The sequence below is a fragment of the Anopheles cruzii genome, chromosome 3 (assembly GCF_943734635.1).
Source record: "Anopheles cruzii chromosome 3, idAnoCruzAS_RS32_06, whole genome shotgun sequence".
NCBI classification, from domain to species: domain Eukaryota; kingdom Metazoa; phylum Arthropoda; class Insecta; order Diptera; family Culicidae; genus Anopheles; species Anopheles cruzii.
This window is the reverse complement of record NC_069145.1, coordinates 8,579,666-8,598,882: the sequence shown is the minus strand read 5'-3', so window position 1 is coordinate 8,598,882 and position 19,217 is coordinate 8,579,666. Positions and strand designations below refer to the sequence as shown.

The 19,217-nt window shown below is 48.5% G+C and overlaps 3 protein-coding genes across 3 annotated transcripts; 2 read left to right on the top strand and 1 right to left on the bottom strand.

The window, feature by feature from the left end:
• The first annotated feature begins 611 nt into the window (after positions 1-611).
• On the top strand, positions 612-10,570 carry LOC128274399 (laminin subunit beta-1). The gene is made up of 15 exons (XM_053012592.1): positions 612-672; positions 750-800; positions 2,530-2,788; positions 3,520-4,199; positions 4,286-4,971; positions 5,045-5,065; positions 5,142-5,748; positions 6,224-7,188; positions 7,281-7,377; positions 7,445-8,421; positions 8,489-8,841; positions 8,903-9,044; positions 9,109-9,297; positions 9,368-9,512; positions 9,591-10,570. The coding sequence occupies exons 1-15, from the start codon at positions 612-614 to the stop codon at positions 9,725-9,727; spliced, it is 5,370 nt and encodes a 1,789-aa protein (XP_052868552.1). The 3' UTR covers positions 9,728-10,570.
• Positions 10,571-10,968: 398 nt separating this feature from the next.
• On the top strand, positions 10,969-12,282 carry LOC128274412 (eukaryotic translation initiation factor 6). The gene is made up of 3 exons (XM_053012609.1): positions 10,969-11,190; positions 11,433-12,053; positions 12,126-12,282. The coding sequence occupies exons 1-3, from the start codon at positions 11,084-11,086 to the stop codon at positions 12,133-12,135; spliced, it is 738 nt and encodes a 245-aa protein (XP_052868569.1). The 5' UTR covers positions 10,969-11,083; the 3' UTR covers positions 12,136-12,282.
• Positions 12,283-12,822: 540 nt separating this feature from the next.
• Positions 12,823-18,984, bottom strand: LOC128269762 (neuropeptide SIFamide receptor-like). Its single transcript, XM_053007166.1, has 7 exons — positions 18,512-18,984; positions 16,669-16,850; positions 14,679-14,823; positions 14,461-14,572; positions 13,447-13,647; positions 13,263-13,374; positions 12,823-13,166 (listed from the first exon to the last, which is right to left on the bottom strand). The coding sequence occupies exons 1-7, from the start codon at positions 18,982-18,984 to the stop codon at positions 12,823-12,825; spliced, it is 1,569 nt and encodes a 522-aa protein (XP_052863126.1).
• Positions 18,985-19,217: the final 233 nt, after the last annotated feature.

Here is a 19,217-nt window from a genome sequence, read left to right as displayed (position 1 = left end):
TACTGTTGCCGGGGAGCAATTCGAGTGGAGCACCATAAGAGACCGAACCTAGCTTTATTCCATATTTATCTCACCACTGTGTCGGTTCAACGGTCGTCGTGCCCAGACCTCCGCACATTATGCAGTGGAATTCAGGAATGGTCCCTAAGGCTGCTTGCGATAGTTCTGTGGAGAGAAATAAAAAACTTTCTTCCCTGTCGGTCTGCGCCGTTGAGTCTCCGTTTTATCAATCACAACTTGTTTCCGAAAGCCGTGGCACGCATTGGTCACTTTCAAACGGACCAGTGCTCGGGCACGGTTTGGTAGGAGGAACAATTTTCATTCCCAGCCTTAGGCACGAAGCAGTTAAGAAGCCGGCATGTGGTCTCTTATCACCGGATACGGATACAGTGCTCGCTATCGCTGGGTGGTTGTTTCAAGACTGTGAATGGTTTGATTCTAAGACCACTGCCTTCATGAATTTTGCTCAGAAGTATGGGACAGTGCTTATTTTAAGAAATGTGAATATAATATATTTTTAAAGAAAACGCCCATCTTTAATATTGTCTCCTTTTTGCAGCCCAGGAACGTTACATTAACGTTCTCCTCATGTATATCTGGCCGCGGCAGCGATGGCCAAAGTAGGATTGTCATGTATAGGATACTTAGCTGTTAATTTATTTATTTTTCATAGTAAGTATCAACCGGCGGCCACGGTCAAATCGGCTATATAGAATGCAATGTCTTCTAACGCGCTGTTTCTTTTGCAGGCCTAATTTTAAGTAGCAATGCACAGCGTCGACCCTATAGCAGTAATCGATGTAAGTTTTTGCAACATAAAATCGTTTCACCTATGACTAAAACAATGACCAAAATTGTCTTCAGAGGCTAGTGCGAGGGGGAGACTTTTTCCCTAAACTCGCCACGAATCAACACGGCTGTTGATTGTTTCCAAGTATCCGTTCGTCGAGTCTAGCGTTTTGGCTTTTTACACTTTTGGCTGTCGAAATTTCCAAGCTGGTGAATTGCTTCATAAATGTGTGTGTTTTTGTGTTCTAAAACCTCATTTTCATCGTCATCACCCTCGTAACATCCATTATCTCATCGCGCTGACTGCTTTCCTGCTGACCCAATATGGTCTACAACTCGATCGCTCAGCGCCGGCTGTGGTCATGGCACTTCCTTACGGGAGCGATTTCAGCGGCACTCTGCATACACTTCCGGCAGTACTGCGAGGCGACCAGCAACCGATCGATGATGGTGGCTCGATGGAGTTGGCGGACGATGACGATTCGACAGGGCTGAGTGAACCACATCCTCTACAGCACATCGGCATGATCAACAATCACATCAACTACAACAAGTACAATTCGATCTTCTATCCGCTGGGAACGGTGCCACGCGCGGATTCGGATGGATGGCTCTTGGGGGCCAGTGGTCAAAGATTTTCGACCGTGGCCACAAACAAACAGCGTTTCCGCCACCGCGCGCATCAAGACAACCACGTCCATCGATACCAAGGTCTATGGTCGTAGGATCGGCGAAAGAAGATCACTTAGTGCGCCCTCTCCCACATCCAGTGCTATGGCCTGGACTCCTTCCACCCTATGCGACACATGCTCCGGTTGCCATCGACTACTGCTACTCCCGAGCGCTGGTCTTCCTGAGCCTGTTAATTATCCCTCCACGGTTATCTGGTTTTCTCGCAATGCTTATACCGAACGAAAAAACGCTTTTTGGACCACTCGCGCGCAGCACAATTGCGTCAGCGCTCCGTACCACAAAACCCTCCACCAGAGCGGAGTAAACAGTGGACACGCGCAAACGCATCTGCGGTCGTACAAATATATACCTACAGCTGAACTGTAATTCGGTTTTTCGTGGAACTTCGGCCACCGTTGATCGAAGGTCCCATGGCGGCTTCCAAACAGGGCCATGAGTAGCACCCAATGCGGTCGCCATGTTTGTGACTAACGATTTAATAAAGTGCTCTTCACCAAATTGACTGATCGTCCAAGCTATCCGAGTCCAAACTTACTGTACTCTCTTAGAAGAGGCCACAGGGCTCCCTGTGGGACTTTCTGTCCAGCGGTTCGCACATCTACACTAACCTGTTTCCTGCTTTGCCATATCTATTCTCGTGTTCCTGGGTGGGTCTACCGGTGCCAGACGAAAGACAGAGCTACCGAATCGATGGAATCATGTGCGGCACACGCATCGCATTGTTTATTCTGGGCGCATCCAGATCCTCCGCTTCCCTTCCGTCTAATATTGAACCCATCATCTTACAGCTTTCTTGGTGCCGATATCTTGGTTGGTTTCAGGGGTTCCTTCCTACCATACTCGTGCCCTCCTTTCGGTGGATGTGTTTTTATGTTCTGTTCTAAATTTAAACATGCTCACGAACCACTGTACTGACGAATGCGTTGCGTTCTATGTTTTTTTTTTGTTTTCGTCTGTATTTTGTTCTGACCGTCCCGTGGAAACGGATGTCGATAACGGGCACGGAACGTACGCCGTCGCCGCCCTTTTGCCGCACACCCCCTGCAGTAGCCAGTAGACCACCGATCCATCGTGTTCATCCGTGCGAGCAGAGCTCATGCTACCCAGCGACGGGAAATCTGCTGATCGGGCGCGAAAATCGGCTCGAAGCGACATCCACCTGCGGCACGGAGCGCCCGGAGCGTTACTGCATCGTGTCGCATCTGGAGGAGAAAAAATGCTTCCTCTGCGACACGCGCCCGGAGACGGACAACGATCCGATGCGGAACCATCGCATTGGCCAGATTATCTACAAGATGCAACCGGGGTAGGTATGGGTGTCGCCGGTGAACTAACGTCAAGGGGACAATTAAACAGTATAAAGCAAGAATTATGAATTATGATTTCAAAATGCTGAGCGCTGAAAATGGGTGACCATTTTTAAAGATGCGCACGGTATGCATTCAACTCGCAGATAAGACACACGTTACATACAATGATCGCCCAATGATGGCCGGGAGACCGGGATTGTCTGGGGAGTGTACGCTTTTCGTGCTTAAATACAACCATGTGTGGGCTGTGTACACAGCATAAACAAACATTGTGACTGTAAAGATAATATTTCTGCTCCTACAGCCATCATCTGCCGATCTTGCGAGCACTTTTTTTTGTTTTGGTTTTGTGCAAACATCACCAGTTCTGACGAACGGTTGTGCAAGTACAAAGATGATGATCGCACACAAGATCACACAAATCGGCAGCCATATGCTAGAGGCCGGCGCGTTTTGGGTTCGGTTTCTGAATGGAGGCCAGTCATTTGGAACCGGCATACATGACATCATTTCGTACCCATTCGCACACTGCTAACTGAATATGCACATTTGCAGATGTGAAACAACGCATTCGAAACAATTACGTATACCGTTTCTAAATATATTCGGTATTTTCGTTTCTATGTTTTGACTATTTTATTCATCGGCGAATGATCTGAGTATGACTAGCCCGAATAGTATAATTTGATTTCGCTCCTAATTTCGTATCAATGTCACCATTCTACAGCACCGTGGAGCAAACTTGGTGGCAATCTGAGAATGGACGCCAGAACGTCACCATCCAGCTAGACCTGGAAGCGGAATTTCACTTCACGCATCTGATCATCGTGTTCTCCACCTTCCGGCCGGCAGCGATGTTTATCGAACGGTCGTACGATTTCGGTAAAACCTGGCACATCTACAAGTACTTTGCGCACAGCTGCCGCGAGTCGTTCCCAGACGCGCCGCTAGTCGCGCGTAATATTACCGACGTGATCTGCGACCATCGCTACTCGGGCGTCGAACCATCGAAGAACGGCGAGGTCATCTACCGTGTGCTGCCGCCGAACATGAACATCGAGAATCCGTACGCCGAGCACGTGCAGAACATGCTTAAGATGACCAACCTGCGCATTAACTTCACCAAACTGCACTCGCTCGGCGACAACCTGCTGGACGATCGGCACGAGATACAGGAGAAGTACTACTACGCCATATCGAACATGATCGTGCGCGGATCGTGCTCGTGCTACGGGCACGCGTCCCGCTGTCTGCCACTCGAGGGCGTACGGAATACCGTCGACATGGTGCACGGCCGGTGCGAGTGTACGCACAACACGAAGGGCTTGAACTGTGAGGAGTGCGAAGACTTTTTCAACGATCTACCCTGGAAGCCGGCCCTCGGGAAGCAGACGAATGCCTGTAAAAGTAAGAATCGTTTCGGTTGCGTTAGGCATGCTGTTCATTTGTAATTTCAACCATCATTCTAAAATGTCTTTTTCCTTAATCGTCAGAATGCAACTGCAACAACCACGCCACGAGCTGCCATTTCGACCAGGCCGTGTACGAGCACTCGGGGCGCGTAAGTGGCGGTGTGTGCGACAACTGCCAGCACAACACGCAAGGCTATCACTGCGAAGAGTGTGCGCCCTTCTTCTACCGGGACCCATCGGAGGACATTCAAAGCCCGTACGTGTGTAAGGCTTGCGACTGCGATCCGCGCGGTTCGCTCGACGACGGCATCTGCGATTCGATCGCGGACGAAGAGAACGCCATCGAGGCCGGTGCCTGCCATTGTAAGCGCAATGTAAACGGCCGACGGTGCGATCAGTGCAGGGAAGGATTCTGGAACTTTGATGAAAGCAGTCCGGACGGTTGTCAGTCGTGTAGCTGCAACACACTGGGCACGGTCAACAACTCGGGCTGCAACGTGTACACCGGCGAGTGCATCTGCAAGCGTTTGGTGACGGGTCGGGACTGCAATCAGTGTATGCCGGAGACGTACGGGCTGTCGGAAAACCTGGAGGGTTGTACGCCGTGCGCGTGTCACGCTGGTGGATCGCTCGACAATAGTTGCGATGTGATCACGGGCCAGTGTCGCTGCCGGCCGCACATGCAAGGCCGGGACTGCAGTCAGCCGAAGCAGCACTACTTCATTCCGACACTGCACCGAATTGTGGAGGCTGAAATCCCATCGACGGTATGTGGAAGAGTGATAGGTTCGGCGGACATGTGAACTAATGCTCCGTTTGTTTTTGTCCCATTTCTTTTAGCAATGTGAAACCATTGGAGGGGTAAGTGAACACTATGCGTGCCGTAGTTTGATGGGCACATTCTGATATTCCGCTCGATTTCGATTCTTTCGCGCAGCAAAACTGCTCTGTGGTCGTACGTGAGCGTGGCTACGATCGTGGTGTGGAGTCGACCGGTCCAGGTTTTATCCGTGCATCGGAAGGAACCGAGCTGAGGTTCACGGTGGATGATCTACCGAAAACGATGAACTACGACGTGGTCGTTCGCTATCAGCCACAGATAAAGGGCGATTGGGAGAATGTGCGTGTTACCGTGGTTCGACCGGAGGTGTACGATCCGCAGGGACCGTGCGCCAACTCCCATCCCAACTACGAGCGCGACATCCACACGACACTGTCCGAGTATGAGACGAGCGCGGTGGCCCTGCATGATATCTGTCTAGAGAGTGGCAAAAAGTACAAGTTTATCGTATCGTTCCAACGCCACGAACCGTACGATGATAATCCGACCGCCCAGATTCTGATCGACTCGATCGTGCTGATACCCCGTATCGAAATTACGCCGATCTTACATGGCAATCCCCAGGCGGATTTCCGACTGAAAGAGTTTGAGAGGGCCGGCTGTAACCATACGTACTACGAGGTGAACTACGAAAGTGGCGCACCGAACGAGTGCAAAGATCTGCTAAAAGCCGTTAGCGTGTTCATCAACAATGGAGCCATGCGTAAGTGAGGGGTATTTCGTAAATCATTGTGGTGCAGTCTCCCTCCAGAAACACCTATCGATTGTAGCGTCCCAACTGTACAGAAATTACATTTAGCGTTAATTTGTGAACATTACCCATCAATTTGCGAACGCGAACGCTATGACGTGTTCGCGTTCCCTAACCGATATCTTATCACAATTTGTGTCTAAACACGAGGGCCAAACCACGATTAGATTCATGATCTAATAGCTACCGCAGTCGATTGGCGAACGGTACGTAACAGACATTCCGTGCGCGCCACGCTTGTGGATGATGAATATTCCACTTGAACGATTTATTGCAACAGTCTTGGTGGTGCTTGAGTTACTTTCCACGCTCCCCAATCCATGCACTGGACAGGACATCGATCCTGGCGGGGTAGAGTTAGAACCATGTTAGGAGACTGCCCCTTTCTTCCGTACGACGTGTGTACTCACTCTGGTTTCGATTACAGCGTGCGAATGTAACCCGACGGGTTCGACCAGTAAAGCGTGTGCCGAATCGGGTGGCTACTGTACGTGCAAGACGAATGTGATTGGCCGCCAGTGTGACAAGTGTGCCCCGGGAACGTACGGCTTCGGGCCCGAAGGATGCAAGGCGTGCGATTGCAACAGCATCGGTTCGAAGGACAACGACTGCCACCTGATCACCGGCCAGTGCAACTGCCATCCGAATACGTACGGTCGCGAGTGCGATCAGTGCCAGCCGGGCTTCTGGAACTTCCCCAATTGTCAGATCTGCGAGTGCAATGGCCACACACCGACCTGCGACTCGAAGAGCGGCGAATGCGTGCATTGCCAAGACTTTACGCAGGGCTGGAAGTGTGATCGGTGCCTCGACGGTTACTACGGGAATCCGCTACTCGGCTCATCGATCGGTTGTCGGCCCTGTCGCTGTCCCGACACAGCGGCCTCGGGTCACTCGTACGCCAACGAGTGTTACCTGCATCCGTCGACGAATGACGTGATTTGTTCGTGCGACCAAGGCTACGCCGGAGCGCGGTGCGATGTATGCGCCGACAACTACTACGGTAATCCGGAAAAACCGGGCGGCGTCTGCCAGGAGTGTGATTGCAGTAAGAATGTTGATTTGAAACGGGCCGGAAATTGCGATTCGAAGACGGGCAAGTGTCTCCAGTGTCTCTACGATACCGAGGGCGAACACTGTGAGTATTGCCGCGATGGATTCTATGGCGATGCGCTCCGGCAGGACTGTCGGGCGTGTGACTGTAACTTGCTCGGCACAAACCAGACCGTTGAACATTGCGATCGCTACACGGGCCAGTGCCCTTGTTTGCGCAATGTCAAGGGCCAATACTGTGACGAGTGTATCGAGAACCACTGGAAGATTGCGAGCGGCGAGGGGTGTGAGGCGTGTGACTGCGATCCGGTCGGCGCGCTCAGTGAGCAATGTAATCCGGTAAGTTACGCGTGGCGCCCATAGTCCTGACAAAGCCATAATTTAGTTTGTAAACGATTTACTTAGTAATAGTTTTGATTTTATTTTTCCAGTACGATGGACAATGCTCTTGTAAGTCGGGATTCGGTGGTCGGCAGTGCAATCAGTGCGAGGCATTCTTCTGGGGTGATCCGAATGTGGAATGCAAACGTAAGTCTCGGTGTGCACTTTTCTTCTTCCATGAACTCATTTTCTATTGCATCTGCCTTTTTCTCAGCTTGCGATTGTAACGTGTACGGGGCCGCTACGCAACAGTGTGATCGAAGTACGGGCCAGTGCGTTTGTAACCCGGGCATGGGAGGCTACAAGTGTGATCAGTGTGCCCGGGGCTACCTCGGCCAGGCCCCGTACTGTTCACCGTGCGGTGAGTGCTTTGACAATTGGGACATGATTTTGGACGAGCTGCGAGAAAAGACGGAACGCACGATCGAGGACGCTCGATCGATTAAAAAGCTGGGTGCTACGGGCGCCTACAAGAAGGAGTTCGATTCGATGGCCAAAAAAATCGGTCAGATCGAGGGTCTGCTGAACAACACCATATCGGACCGCGAAATCGAGTCGATTGGTGGCGAGATCGACCGCATCCGGCAGCACTTGAAAGAATCACTGCAAAGCATGGACGACTCGGAACGCAAACTTCAAGAGACGGACTCGGGCATAAAGCTGGCAAACATTGAAATCGTGAACCTGGGGCGGCGTGCAGATGAGGTGAAGCAGAAGGCGGAGTATCTTCGTGACAATGCGACCAAGCTGCAGGAAGGCAATATAGAAGGGGCGCTCAATTTGACGCGTGACGCATGGTACCGGGTCAGTATGCTCGGTGAGACCAATATGAATATTACCGCGATCAATGGGCGGGCAGAGAATTACTGTCGGCGAGCGGAGCACCTCATCAACATGCACCAGTCCGACGTAAATCGGAATCATGACAACAACGAAGCTGCGTTTGTGCGTTACCAGGAGGAGCTTAATGTGCTGAATGCGAACGTGCCCGACTTGAACCAACGTATCTGCGATCGGCGCGGTGATCCGTGCGATGAGTTCTGCGGTGGTGCGGGTTGCAAGAATGGTTGCGGAGGGCTGCGGTGTGAAAATGGAGCCTTGACGCTTTCGGAAAGGGCACTCGACTTTGCGAAACAAACTGAGCAGAACATCAAGGAGAAGGAAGAGCTGGCGGACGATATTATTCGATCGGTAAGAGTAGTTGATCTTTGATGGCATTTTAGTAAATTTTAATCGTTTCCTTTCTCAACGACACCAGATGTCGCAAGCGAAGGCAAACGCTTCAGAATCGTACAAGAAGGCGAAAAAAGCGCACGATGAAACTGAAGCCCATCACGAACGAACGAAAGCCCTGATAGACCAGGCGAACGTGCTGGTCCAGCGGCTGACAGACATGATCGACAACACGACCGCTTCGCCAAAAGAAATGCAGGCGTTGATCGATCAAGTTATGGGCTACACGCTGCAGTTAGATCCGGATCAGATCGATGATTTGGCAAGAAAGATTCAGGACGCAGTGTCACACTTGGTGAACGTCGAATCTATCATTCGTAACACTGAGGACGATCTGCACCGTGTAGAAATGTTAAAGAGCGAAACGTTGGACAAGAAGTACGTAATGATTTTGTGCGTGAGATGAATCAGATTTTACAATGCCTAAGCTATTTTGCAGGGAACGTGCCGAAAAGGTGTTGGCCGATGTGTTGAACATAACAAAGTCATTGGACGATGCGGATGACGCACAGCGGAAGGCACGGCAATCGATTAAGCAGGCAAACGCCGACATTGCATCTGCTAAGATTGATCTGGAAGAGGTAAAGTTCGCCGCTGTGGCTGAAAACGGGTTTTAAACTTACGCCGTTAACTTTTGCGTGGTAGATTGACAAAGAAACGGAGGACGCCCAGAAACGTGCAAATGCAACTTCGAACGCCGTGAATACGCTGTTGTCACGCCTTGAGCAACTGCAGAAGGACAATATTCGCAACGAACTCGATGCGAAAGACATCAACAATCAGGCAGAAATGGTGAAGGATTCGGCCAACAATGCTCACGAGAGCGCAACTCGGGTACGTACTAATGATAAATCGTGTTCCACGCACACTTTTAAGTACGATGCCTTTCTCGTTTGACTATTAGCTTAAGAATGACTTCAAGACAGCAAACGAATCACTGACGGTTCAAGCACGCCGCTCGGAAAACGCGCGAGAACGGGCTCAGAATCTGCTGAACCGCGCTTCCAAGATCACCGTTGATACGAATACTCAGCTAACGGCGTTGCAGAGTAAGTCTTGCTTCAATAATTCAGTAATCGATAGTCACTTGAAGCCGCTGAGATTGACCCCTTTTACTCGCTCCGCAGCGATGGACGACATCTACAAATCTAACGAGAAGGACATCCAGAACCTGGAGACCGAGCTGAATGATCTAACCGCAAAGATTACCATTTATCTGGAAACAATTCAGAGCAATGCAGAACGCTACCGCCAGTGCACGTAATTTGTTGTGCCAACATATCGCAGGCAGTTGCTGTTTGCGAGAAAATATCAATTTTAAGCCATGTGTTCATAACGCTAAACAGTAAGACGATTTTTGTTTTTTGACTGCGCAGAGTTGTTGAGATGTCCTTTCTCCGTTTGTCGGAAAACTTGTTGCGTTTTCGAAAAGGAAGATCAATAGTGGGTGAAAGTTAGTGCCAAAAACGCATTGTTTACTGTACGCACACGTAATAATTCAATCACCTTTTAAAGCTTATTGGTTCGAAGTGCTAATCAAAGTGTTGGTCTTTAAGTTGTTGTTTTAAACTTTCTGTATCAGTGATTTGAAGACGGCATAGGGCCAATCACGAGTAAGCAAATATGGTAGAAAGTTGACAACGAATTTCCTCCAGTGCATTTAATATGAAATTACTATCTCGCAAACAGTTGAATGGCATGGGAGTGTAACCATTTTATTCTCAATAGATCCCCGTAAGCGAAAGCTAAAATGCATTTTATGAGAACACGCAAACAAGATTTCGTGCAGAAAACAAGAAGCCAAAATTGTACGGTTTACATGAATAAAACTACAGCTTTTAGCGTATAGTTGTTAGGTAACTGAATTAGATAAGTACGACACATATTCATCAGCAATGTTACAGTGACAACAACCCGTGTACCTAGAACAGTTCGCCATAACTCGAAAAGAATCTTTGAAAAGCTAATATTTTAACTCTCGTTTTAAGAAGGATCAGTTTTACGAAATGTAACATGTCGTTTCTAACCAATCTATCTTTATTTTGTTTTATTCTCTACATTTTCAGTATCCATGTTTGTTCAGAAATACATTCGTTGTGTCGGTTTTAAATAAAAATAAAGCACATTTTGGGTTTCTCCATTTTAGTAACTGATCAAGGCGTAAGTATGTGAAGTAAGTAATAACAATGTTATTTCCGCTGGCAAGCTAACAATGCTTCCATCAAAATTGATCTGAAAGAGGAAGTCAAAGTTTGATGGTCGTTTCTCGTATTAAATTATGTTGGTACAACTTGTTCCTTTCTGTATAACGTTTATTTTGAACAAGCCAAAAAGAAATTATGATCGTAAAATAACTGCTCATGATAACATATTTGAAAAAAGTAGCTCTCCGTTGAAATATTTCACCTCACAGGGGCCAAACGTCAAACGAAGACGTTCCTAGTGAGGTTTTGCTGTTGTCAAAGTTTGTTGTGCTTAAAAGGGTTGTCGCGTTGCGGTCAAAAATCACGCCGCATACCAAAGCGCAATATATTGTAAAAGATATTCGTGATCCGGTTTTCTTTGGTGCTCCAGCAAAGTAATATTCCACAGCAGCAAACGTGATTACATTTCCACAGTCATGGCATTACGCGCACAGTTCGAAAACAATGACGATATCGGTGTGTTTAGCAAATTGACCAACTCGTACTGCTTGGTCGCGATCGGAGGATCAGAAGCTTTTTACAGGTGAGCTTCTCATTATTCCAGTAGAATATGTCCACAGGATCGATACTAGGCAGATCATTAGCAGATGCGCAGTAAAACTTTGCAATGCTTGTTCGATCGGCTAAACGCGTCTCAACGACGATGAGTCAGAATCACATTCTTCGATTTTTAGGTTATGTAGTACTACACGTGTTTACATAAACAAGCGTCACAGAAGGACCGATCTCAGTTTGACTAAACCATTGTTTTAATAATTATTTCAGTGTCTACGAGTCAGAACTTGCGGACGTTATTCCCGTGGTACACGCGAGCATTGCTGGTTGCCGGATCATAGGCCGGTTGTCGGTTGGAAATAAGAATGGGCTCGTCGTTCCGAACAGTACCACAGATGTGGAATTGCAACACTTGCGAAACTCCCTCCCAGACTCGGTTAAAATTCATCGGGTTGAGGAACGCCTTTCGGCGCTGGGAAATGTGATCGCTTGCAACGACTACGTAGCTTTGGTGCATCCGGACATTGATAAGGAAACGGAAGAAATCGTTGCCGACACACTAGGCGTAGAGGTTTACCGCCAGATCGTCGCCAACAATGTACTGGTTGGAGCGTACTCCGTGCTGAGCAATCAGGGCGGGTTGGTGCACCCCAAGACACCGAGCCAGGATCTGGACGAGCTGGCGTCGCTGCTACAGATTCCACTGGTGGCCGGCACGGTGAACCGGGGCAGTGAAGTGCTTGCAGCGGGCATGGTGGTAAACGATTGGTGTGCGTTCTGCGGCTTATCGACGACCTCGACCGAACTGTCCGTGGTAGAAAGTGTGTTCAAACTTAACGAAGCGCAACCGACCAATGTGACCAACAACCTCAGGGCATCACTGATCGAAGCGTAAGGCTTTTGAATTTCTAATTCCTGTTGAGAATTTGTCCTAACCATTGTGTAACAATGTTTGTTTTTCAGGATGTCGTAAAACTGCGACCTGTTATGGAGAAGCAGAAGGACAGACCAGCCGCAATTGGTTCGGTTGGCGATCTAATCTTTACGGTGAGTGGATGAAAAAGCAGAATGTTAAAACTAACCACGAACACGAAAACGGTTGCGATTTGCAAGATACAATATAAATGTATACAAGATATGAAGTGTACTTTTTGAATGTTGTTTTAAATCGATTTATGAGCGAAAACGATCAATGGTGAGTAAAAAGTAGTTCGGAAAGTAGTATTTTAAATTCAATTCATAACTACAACAACGTGTAAAACTTCCTTATTTTATATTGTGTTTGATTCTTTCCGATGTTTCGATGGTTTTCGGTTTTGGTTTTTGGTTTACGCCCAGAAATTATCAAACGATGGCATCTTTTATCAAAAAACACATTTGTTTATTTTCGAAATTATCGTTACCATGAACAGTTAGTTATATGAAAATACATCTGATACGAGATTCAACTTTAAAAGTTGGTATAAATATGATCGCTCATTTGGGTTCTCCCGCAAATGGTACCGCCGATTTGCTATGCTTGTTAATAATGTTGGCTGTAGAATTTTAAATATGTTATTACGTTTGACGTTCATTTTCAACTCGACCGAAAATATTCGTTTTGTTTTATTTACTTATTTGCTATAAATTTCCAAAGTGCCCAAAATTCCGAAACGCATTTTCAATCGCACCCATTACTGGTCGGAGCTACGATTGCGACCGGCGCCGACATCGGCAGACGAATGCTGGTGCAAGGTTGCCTGCCGTATTGGAGCAAGGTATGGTGCCGTTTGCTGTTGTTAAACGATCGCAAACGCCGCAAATACATTTCCTTCTCGTCCATGCGCCCTACGGTGGTCGGCAGCTCCCAGTCGTCCTCATCCGCCGTGCAGCAGCTGTGGAAAAGCTTCTTGAAGCCAGCCCGAAACTTGCGGTTCATGAACGCGTACAAAATGGGATTAATGCAGGAGTTTGATGCACCCAACCATTGCGCTATGGGCAAGATAGTCAGTATGAAGGATTGGACTGGTGGGTTGTCGTACCGATGGGAGAAAATACCATGTTGAGGGTTATTATATTGATGGATCTCTTCGGTGCACTAATGCCCACATGCTAATTTACCTGTCTCATCATACACTAAATCACCAGCAAATTTGACGAAACAAAAAATCGCATACAGCGGTAACCAGGAGATGGCGAAGGTTATTATCACAACGAACACCATCTTTATGACCTGTAGGAGAAGCGGGAACAGTGCGTTACTGCTGATGGTAGGAATGCCACGAAAGCAGACTCGGTCTTTTACCTTCACTTTGCTACGGTTGAAGACATCATTCTTACGATTTATTATCATCTCACGCGGCAACTTACGGTATGCTACATTCTTCCAAATGATGACATAACAGATAGATATCACAATGAGTGGACCAAGGTAGCAGAAGAACAGATTTGCGAAGAGAAAGTACCAACTTTCCGATGCCGGCGTAGGCCAAAGTTCGGTACAGATCTGGAATGGTAACATGATTATTAACCTTTATCCAAACATGCTCAGATTGTGGGCGCAATATTTAAATCCAATTTAACTGTTATCCACATACTGTTGCAGCAAGCAAAAGCTTCCCTCCATATGCGTAACTGTTAACCATGAGTATGCAGAAACGACCTCTAAAAACAGATTATTGGAGGGTATTTGGCACTTTTGTGGTAACTGATTAATGGATTTTGTTGGACGATTAGGGTGATGCTATAGTATTTCAAGGACATACCCATGTTGAAACATGTTACCCCTGGAGGCAATATACAACGATAACGGATCATTTCCGGTCCCAAAATGACTTCACAATATCATTATCATCGACACCTACGATCACGGTGCCAAACCTGAAAGCTTACCGGACCGTATCGACCGTTGAAATCGAGCGTAAATTTGCAACATAGTTTGCCACCGCCTGCAAGTCAGGCGACAGCGAAAGATCGAGACGATTGTACGCATTTCTATCTGGTGGGTGCCCCTCGATGCCAAGACTCAGTGCCAAATAAGGGTGGCGCATATGCCAAAAATCTGTTTTTTCACACTTGCTTGCCGTTGTACTTTAATTACATCTTTCATGAAATTTTTATTTGCCATTCGCACATTTTATGGTCCTGTGGGTTAACGCGAGAAACCATGCCCATCCGCGGTTAAGCCCGGCAAGCTGGTGTCCTTTCTTGACTGTGCTTCATCGTCAAGTGGAGAGCGTTAAAGGCCTTATGCTGCAATGAACCGTTTACACCGGCGTCGTGGCTCAGGTGCGCATCAAACACACTTCTTCAAACTCACCTGCGCTATGCTGCCCGGTATGCCGATGGGTCGCAGCGTAAAGACGAACAGCCACGGCAGGTTAATGCTCAGCGCTATAAACCAGATGATGGACACTATCATACGATACTGCCTGGTGGTAGAAAAGGCGGGTCACCGCCGCCGCCCGGTATGAAGAGAAAAAGTTAATCGTTCTGTAAAGGGACATGGGTGGCTTCTGTTGCCGCGTCGGTACATACCTCGTCGTGATGGTACCCGAGATGGGAAACGATATCGCGACACAGCGTTCGATCGAGATTGCCATCAACGTGTTGACGGAAGCGGACACGGAAACGCCCTGTAGATAGGAGACGCCCTTGCAGAAGAATACTCCCAGGATCCAGGCTGCGGGAACAACCAGAACGAAACCGAACAAGAAAAGGAGACAAAACCGTGTGGAAGACAGCGCGTCATCATTTTCCGCAAAAAGGGCTCTCCACGTGACAAATATTATATTACCACCGACCACCGGATACACCGGGGGTGCGAGGTAGTGCGTAAAATACACGCAACCAAATTTCGAAACATGGCACCGCTGCACCCCTGGACCTGGACCCGGACCCGAATCCGTGGGCAGGCAAGCGAACAGTTTTCATTGCTGGTTCTCTCCAGAGCCGGCCTTCCTTGGGTGGTGGTCCTTTGGGAAAACTAAACGCATAGCTGGCTTTCATCGGCCGGTGTGGCCAACGACCCGAGCAGAACAAAGGAAAATATTGTCTCGCGCGCCCGTGCGGGGAAGGCGGCGGCGTACCGTAGCGTTAAGATAGCACTGGAAAAGCTCCCCAAAACGGGCGAAAACTTCCATCAAAGCTCCGTTATCATCCCTGAGACATGGAGTGGTATCATCGAAAAAATTACGCTACACAGACGCCGGCCAAAACATCAAAGCGGCCACTTGAAATCGTGGCCCTTCTTGAGCAGTGCCGTCTAACGCAACCTGCCGCGCACGTTGTCGTCGTCGTCGTGCTTCTCGGCGCGCTGGCTTCGGTGGGCGTTTTTTGATGATGTCGCCGTTATTTATGTAGCGTTGGGGTTTTCATGGGTCGAGTGGGACAACGGAGCATCGCCGGAAGTCGGTCGGGAAGCCCAGGCCCCCGTTAAAGTGGTACAGCACAGCGAATGTGTTTCGCTGGCTTCTCTCTCTCAATTGGGGGCCCAAGCGTTTCTTGACACTCGCTGAGACATCGAAGAAAGGACTGAAAGTTTTATATTTTGAACCTAACAAGAAAAGGCTATCCTTACGCCGAATGCTCTATGCATTATTATTGCTCAAGAGAACGCTTCCTAGCTATTGTGATGTGTGTGACGATTACAGCAGCGGGCATCAGCGGGCATAGGAGTCATTTCTAGTATGGCTTCAATTGCGGCACGACGGGGGTTTCATTGGTTTTCCACATTCTCGGCGCGAGATGGCGTCGGAGAGCGATATGTGTGCTTCTTCGTCTCCTTGGTTCCTACACGAATCGTGGCGTGACGATTAAATATTCATCAGATTCAAATTGTCGTTGATGTTTATCAAAATTGTGTTCAAAAGTAACGATTTTGTAAATGGCCGTTGGATAAGGGTAGTTTTGTTGGGACATTGTTTTGCAGCGGACCATCTCATCTGTCCGGTCTGATGGGTGAGCCAGGGAATAGTCTAGTCTTTTTCGGATGGTTTTTAGATTGATTATTTTTTAATATTTTATACTCAAAGAAAGTTGCGAAGGACAGCTAAAGAGGCCGAGACGAGTTGAACCGAGCCGTTGTGTTGAGAATGGCAACTGCGCTTAACTGTAAATCAATCTCTTTTTACCAGTGAACTCAGACGGTGGACCTGTTAATACACCGCCTGAGCCGCATAGCATGACCCCGATGGTGTCACATGGCCAAGCGGGACGCTTGTCAATTTAAAAGTCAATAAATATTTCAAACTTAAACACCCAACGCCCGACGCCGTAGTTGCTTTCGCTGCTCCGGAACGCCTTGATCGTTGGCAATAGCTGTTGAGTGGTGTGTTAGCCACAGGTTTTTGGGGTCACGTAGCCATTAAGGCAGTGGGCCCTTTTTATCAGCCAGGCAGTACCATAAATCTATCCGGCTGCGGTGCTTGGTTCACGCCACGGTGAATCTTGAAGTGTCGATCGACGCCGAAGACCGCCCTTCCCGCGGGATGACGGATTAGTGACGGAGCACGTGGCTTTCACCTACCTGGATAGAGGTTTCCGATCAGCGTGAACGGGAGGCAAAGAAAATTGACCAATAAATCAGCGTACGCCAGGTTGACGATGAATCGATTCGTCGGCGAGCGCATCATGGTGCTCTTCTTTACCACGATCACGACCGAGATGTTTCCGAGCAGCCCGACGATGAAGACGAGCGCATAGGCCACCCTGTAAGTACGGAAGGACGAGACAGGATTAAGCGGTTCCAGCGTTTCCGGTGCAAACCTCAGGACACGATCCAATAACCACGACTTCGGAGAACCGTTCGGCAGGGGTTGTGTAATAAAGCTCTTTTTGCAATCTATTTTAGGTGTCACCCTCGAATAATGTGGAGCGTTGGTAATGAATGAGCAGCATTATGCCCCCGCTTCTTGGTTGGCTTCTATTGGCCAAAAATATGTAGTATATCCTACATAAATTATGAGAGAGCGCGAAGGGAAAAAGAATTGCCCTAACGATAATCCTGGGCCAGGGCCCGAGAGTACCACGACTATCGGCAGAGATCCGGCACTCATCATCGTGCTTCTATTTTCAGGGCAGTTGGCTAACAAGGAAGTAGATGCTTGACTTCGTCTATGACAGAGGGCTCATCTTTATTCTTTTCGATCTCGTTACTAACGTTTTGATGCGTCGTGAGTAGCGATGGGACGAAGAGGAGTCCACCGAAAACACATCATCGAATCGGTCTTTCTGCGGATACGGTTGGCCACATTTTACGATGTGACAAATGGATTAAATGAATTGATTTGTTTTCTATGCGGACTCAAGTACCAATGCTCAACAGAAATGGTACGTGTTAGGGATTCTTTTGCAGGGCAGCGCACAGAAAGCTGCCTGTGAGGCTTCTAGAAAATTTCGCTTCTCTCCATCACGAAAAGCATAATCAGTCGATCTAGCCAGTTTAGTTTGGAATATAATTCTATTTTTATGGCCTTACTAGAAGCTAGTTGCATTCATAAAGTATCGATAACGATCGTCGATCTCATTTGTTATGTAAATTATCGTTCAACAATACATTTTTCCATCAATCGAAGCCAAACTTTGCGATTCGTGCCATTTTCTGCTTCACTTTCCAATTCGCATGGTCGATGGCAGAATAACGGCCTCTTTTGTCGCGGTGTCTCGGGCAAATTTTGCTTTCCCAGCCAGACATCCTCTTTTTCTGTTCCTTTTTCACACGTTTCAAACCCAAAATCTATTACTTATCCTGTGCGCGAGTGAAAACTGTGACATGATTTATGAAAAGCTCTTCCAACCGATCCGAGAACTGGTCGGACGGGCGGTCGAATTCCTGCGGGGAACGTCACCGTCGGATTGGAAGCGGCAAAAAATTAATTTGTTTGCTTTCCTTCGGTTCTCGTTTTGGCCCGGTATTGCTGTTCGGTTCCCACGCACTCTTCAGGAACACTGCGGATGTACTCGACACGTTTACAATACCGATACACGTTGATGATCCCAAGGGAGACATAACCACCGAGCGCTCAATCTTCTTTCTTGGCTCCACGTTAAGAAACGTTAAAGTAACACGGAGTAGCGAAAGATGGAAAAATATCCGACCGACGTACCCTGGTTGTTCGCCTAGGACGGCCACAAGCTGTTTACTTGGCTGTGTTTTAGTGATTCTTGAATCTTTGTTGCGTCCGGCGGCAGACTGTCGAAGACGCCCATTAATCAATTCCGAAGTCAATTATCAATCGTCTAGGCTGGGGAGCAGTGAGTCCTGCCCATAATGAACACCAAAAGCGAATAGCGTAAGAGCCAACCTCGCCAACGGGATATTATGGGTGGGACCGTTCAGCTGCCATTAAACTGGATTTCGAGATACTTACGAAAGTAGTACCGTGCCGAGCATGCTGTAGCGTAGCTGGTAGGCCGGATCCATCTCGTACAGCGGAAAGTCCTCCTGGGCGTCGAACGTGTCGTACTGGGAGGCCGTAAAATTACTTCCCAGTTCGTACGGATGTACGGCCTTGCCTTCCTGGAAGCTCCACGTCCAGTTGCCGTGCGGCGCGCTTGGATCGATCGATCCGAATGTGCGACGGTCGGCTCGGACAGTTTCGGGGCCCACGATGCCACCGTCGCTGTCTATCGCACAGCCCAAGCAGTGCGTGACAAACGACTTCACGGCTGCGGTTGTCGTTATAATCGGCGACGACGTGGTTGCCGATACCGGCTGCGGTGGGCCGACCATGCTGGTTCCGCCGGAAGCGATCGCTTCCGGATCGCCGACACCCCAAGGCTGCACGGCGGCGTCGGTGTCGGCGCCGGCCATCGCCTCCAGCAGGCGACGGGCTACGAACATCATGCCGGAATGCGTCGCCTTGCTCAACGGGGACAATTTCGTACCGTCGTCGTCGGGAACTGATTTATTGTGGAGAACTGAGAGCTTTCGGCCGACAGCGAACCTGCAACGGAGAAGAACAACCAGAAGCATAGCAATGATAGTCCATGTGGTCCATGATCGAAGGCGAAACCGGAGGCGAGCAGCGAACTGAAAGTGACGTTAACGAATGCGTGCAGCAATGCCGAAAGTAC

Bases quoted from the DNA above. Each gene is read 5' to 3' on its own strand.
- LOC128274399 (XM_053012592.1), top strand. From the start codon at position 612: ATGGCCAAAGTAGGATTGTCATGTATAGGATACTTAGCTGTTAATTTA. The intron at 4,972-5,044 runs GTATGTGGAAGA...CATTTCTTTTAG, and splicing joins AGGCTGAAATCCCATCGACG to CAATGTGAAACCATTGGAGG. The intron at 7,378-7,444 runs GTAAGTCTCGGT...CCTTTTTCTCAG, and splicing joins TCCGAATGTGGAATGCAAAC to CTTGCGATTGTAACGTGTAC.
- LOC128274412 (XM_053012609.1), top strand. From the start codon at position 11,084: ATGGCATTACGCGCACAGTTCGAAAACAATGACGATATCGGTGTGTTT. The intron at 11,191-11,432 runs GTGAGCTTCTCA...TAATTATTTCAG, and splicing joins GGATCAGAAGCTTTTTACAG to TGTCTACGAGTCAGAACTTG.
- LOC128269762 (XM_053007166.1), bottom strand. From the start codon at position 18,984: ATGTTCGTAGCCCGTCGCCTGCTGGAGGCGATGGCCGGCGCCGACACC. The intron at 13,375-13,446 runs GTAAAAGACCGA...CTTCTCCTACAG, and splicing joins TCAACCGTAGCAAAGTGAAG to GTCATAAAGATGGTGTTCGT. The intron at 13,167-13,262 runs GTAAATTAGCAT...ACAACCCACCAG, and splicing joins TTTAGTGTATGATGAGACAG to TCCAATCCTTCATACTGACT.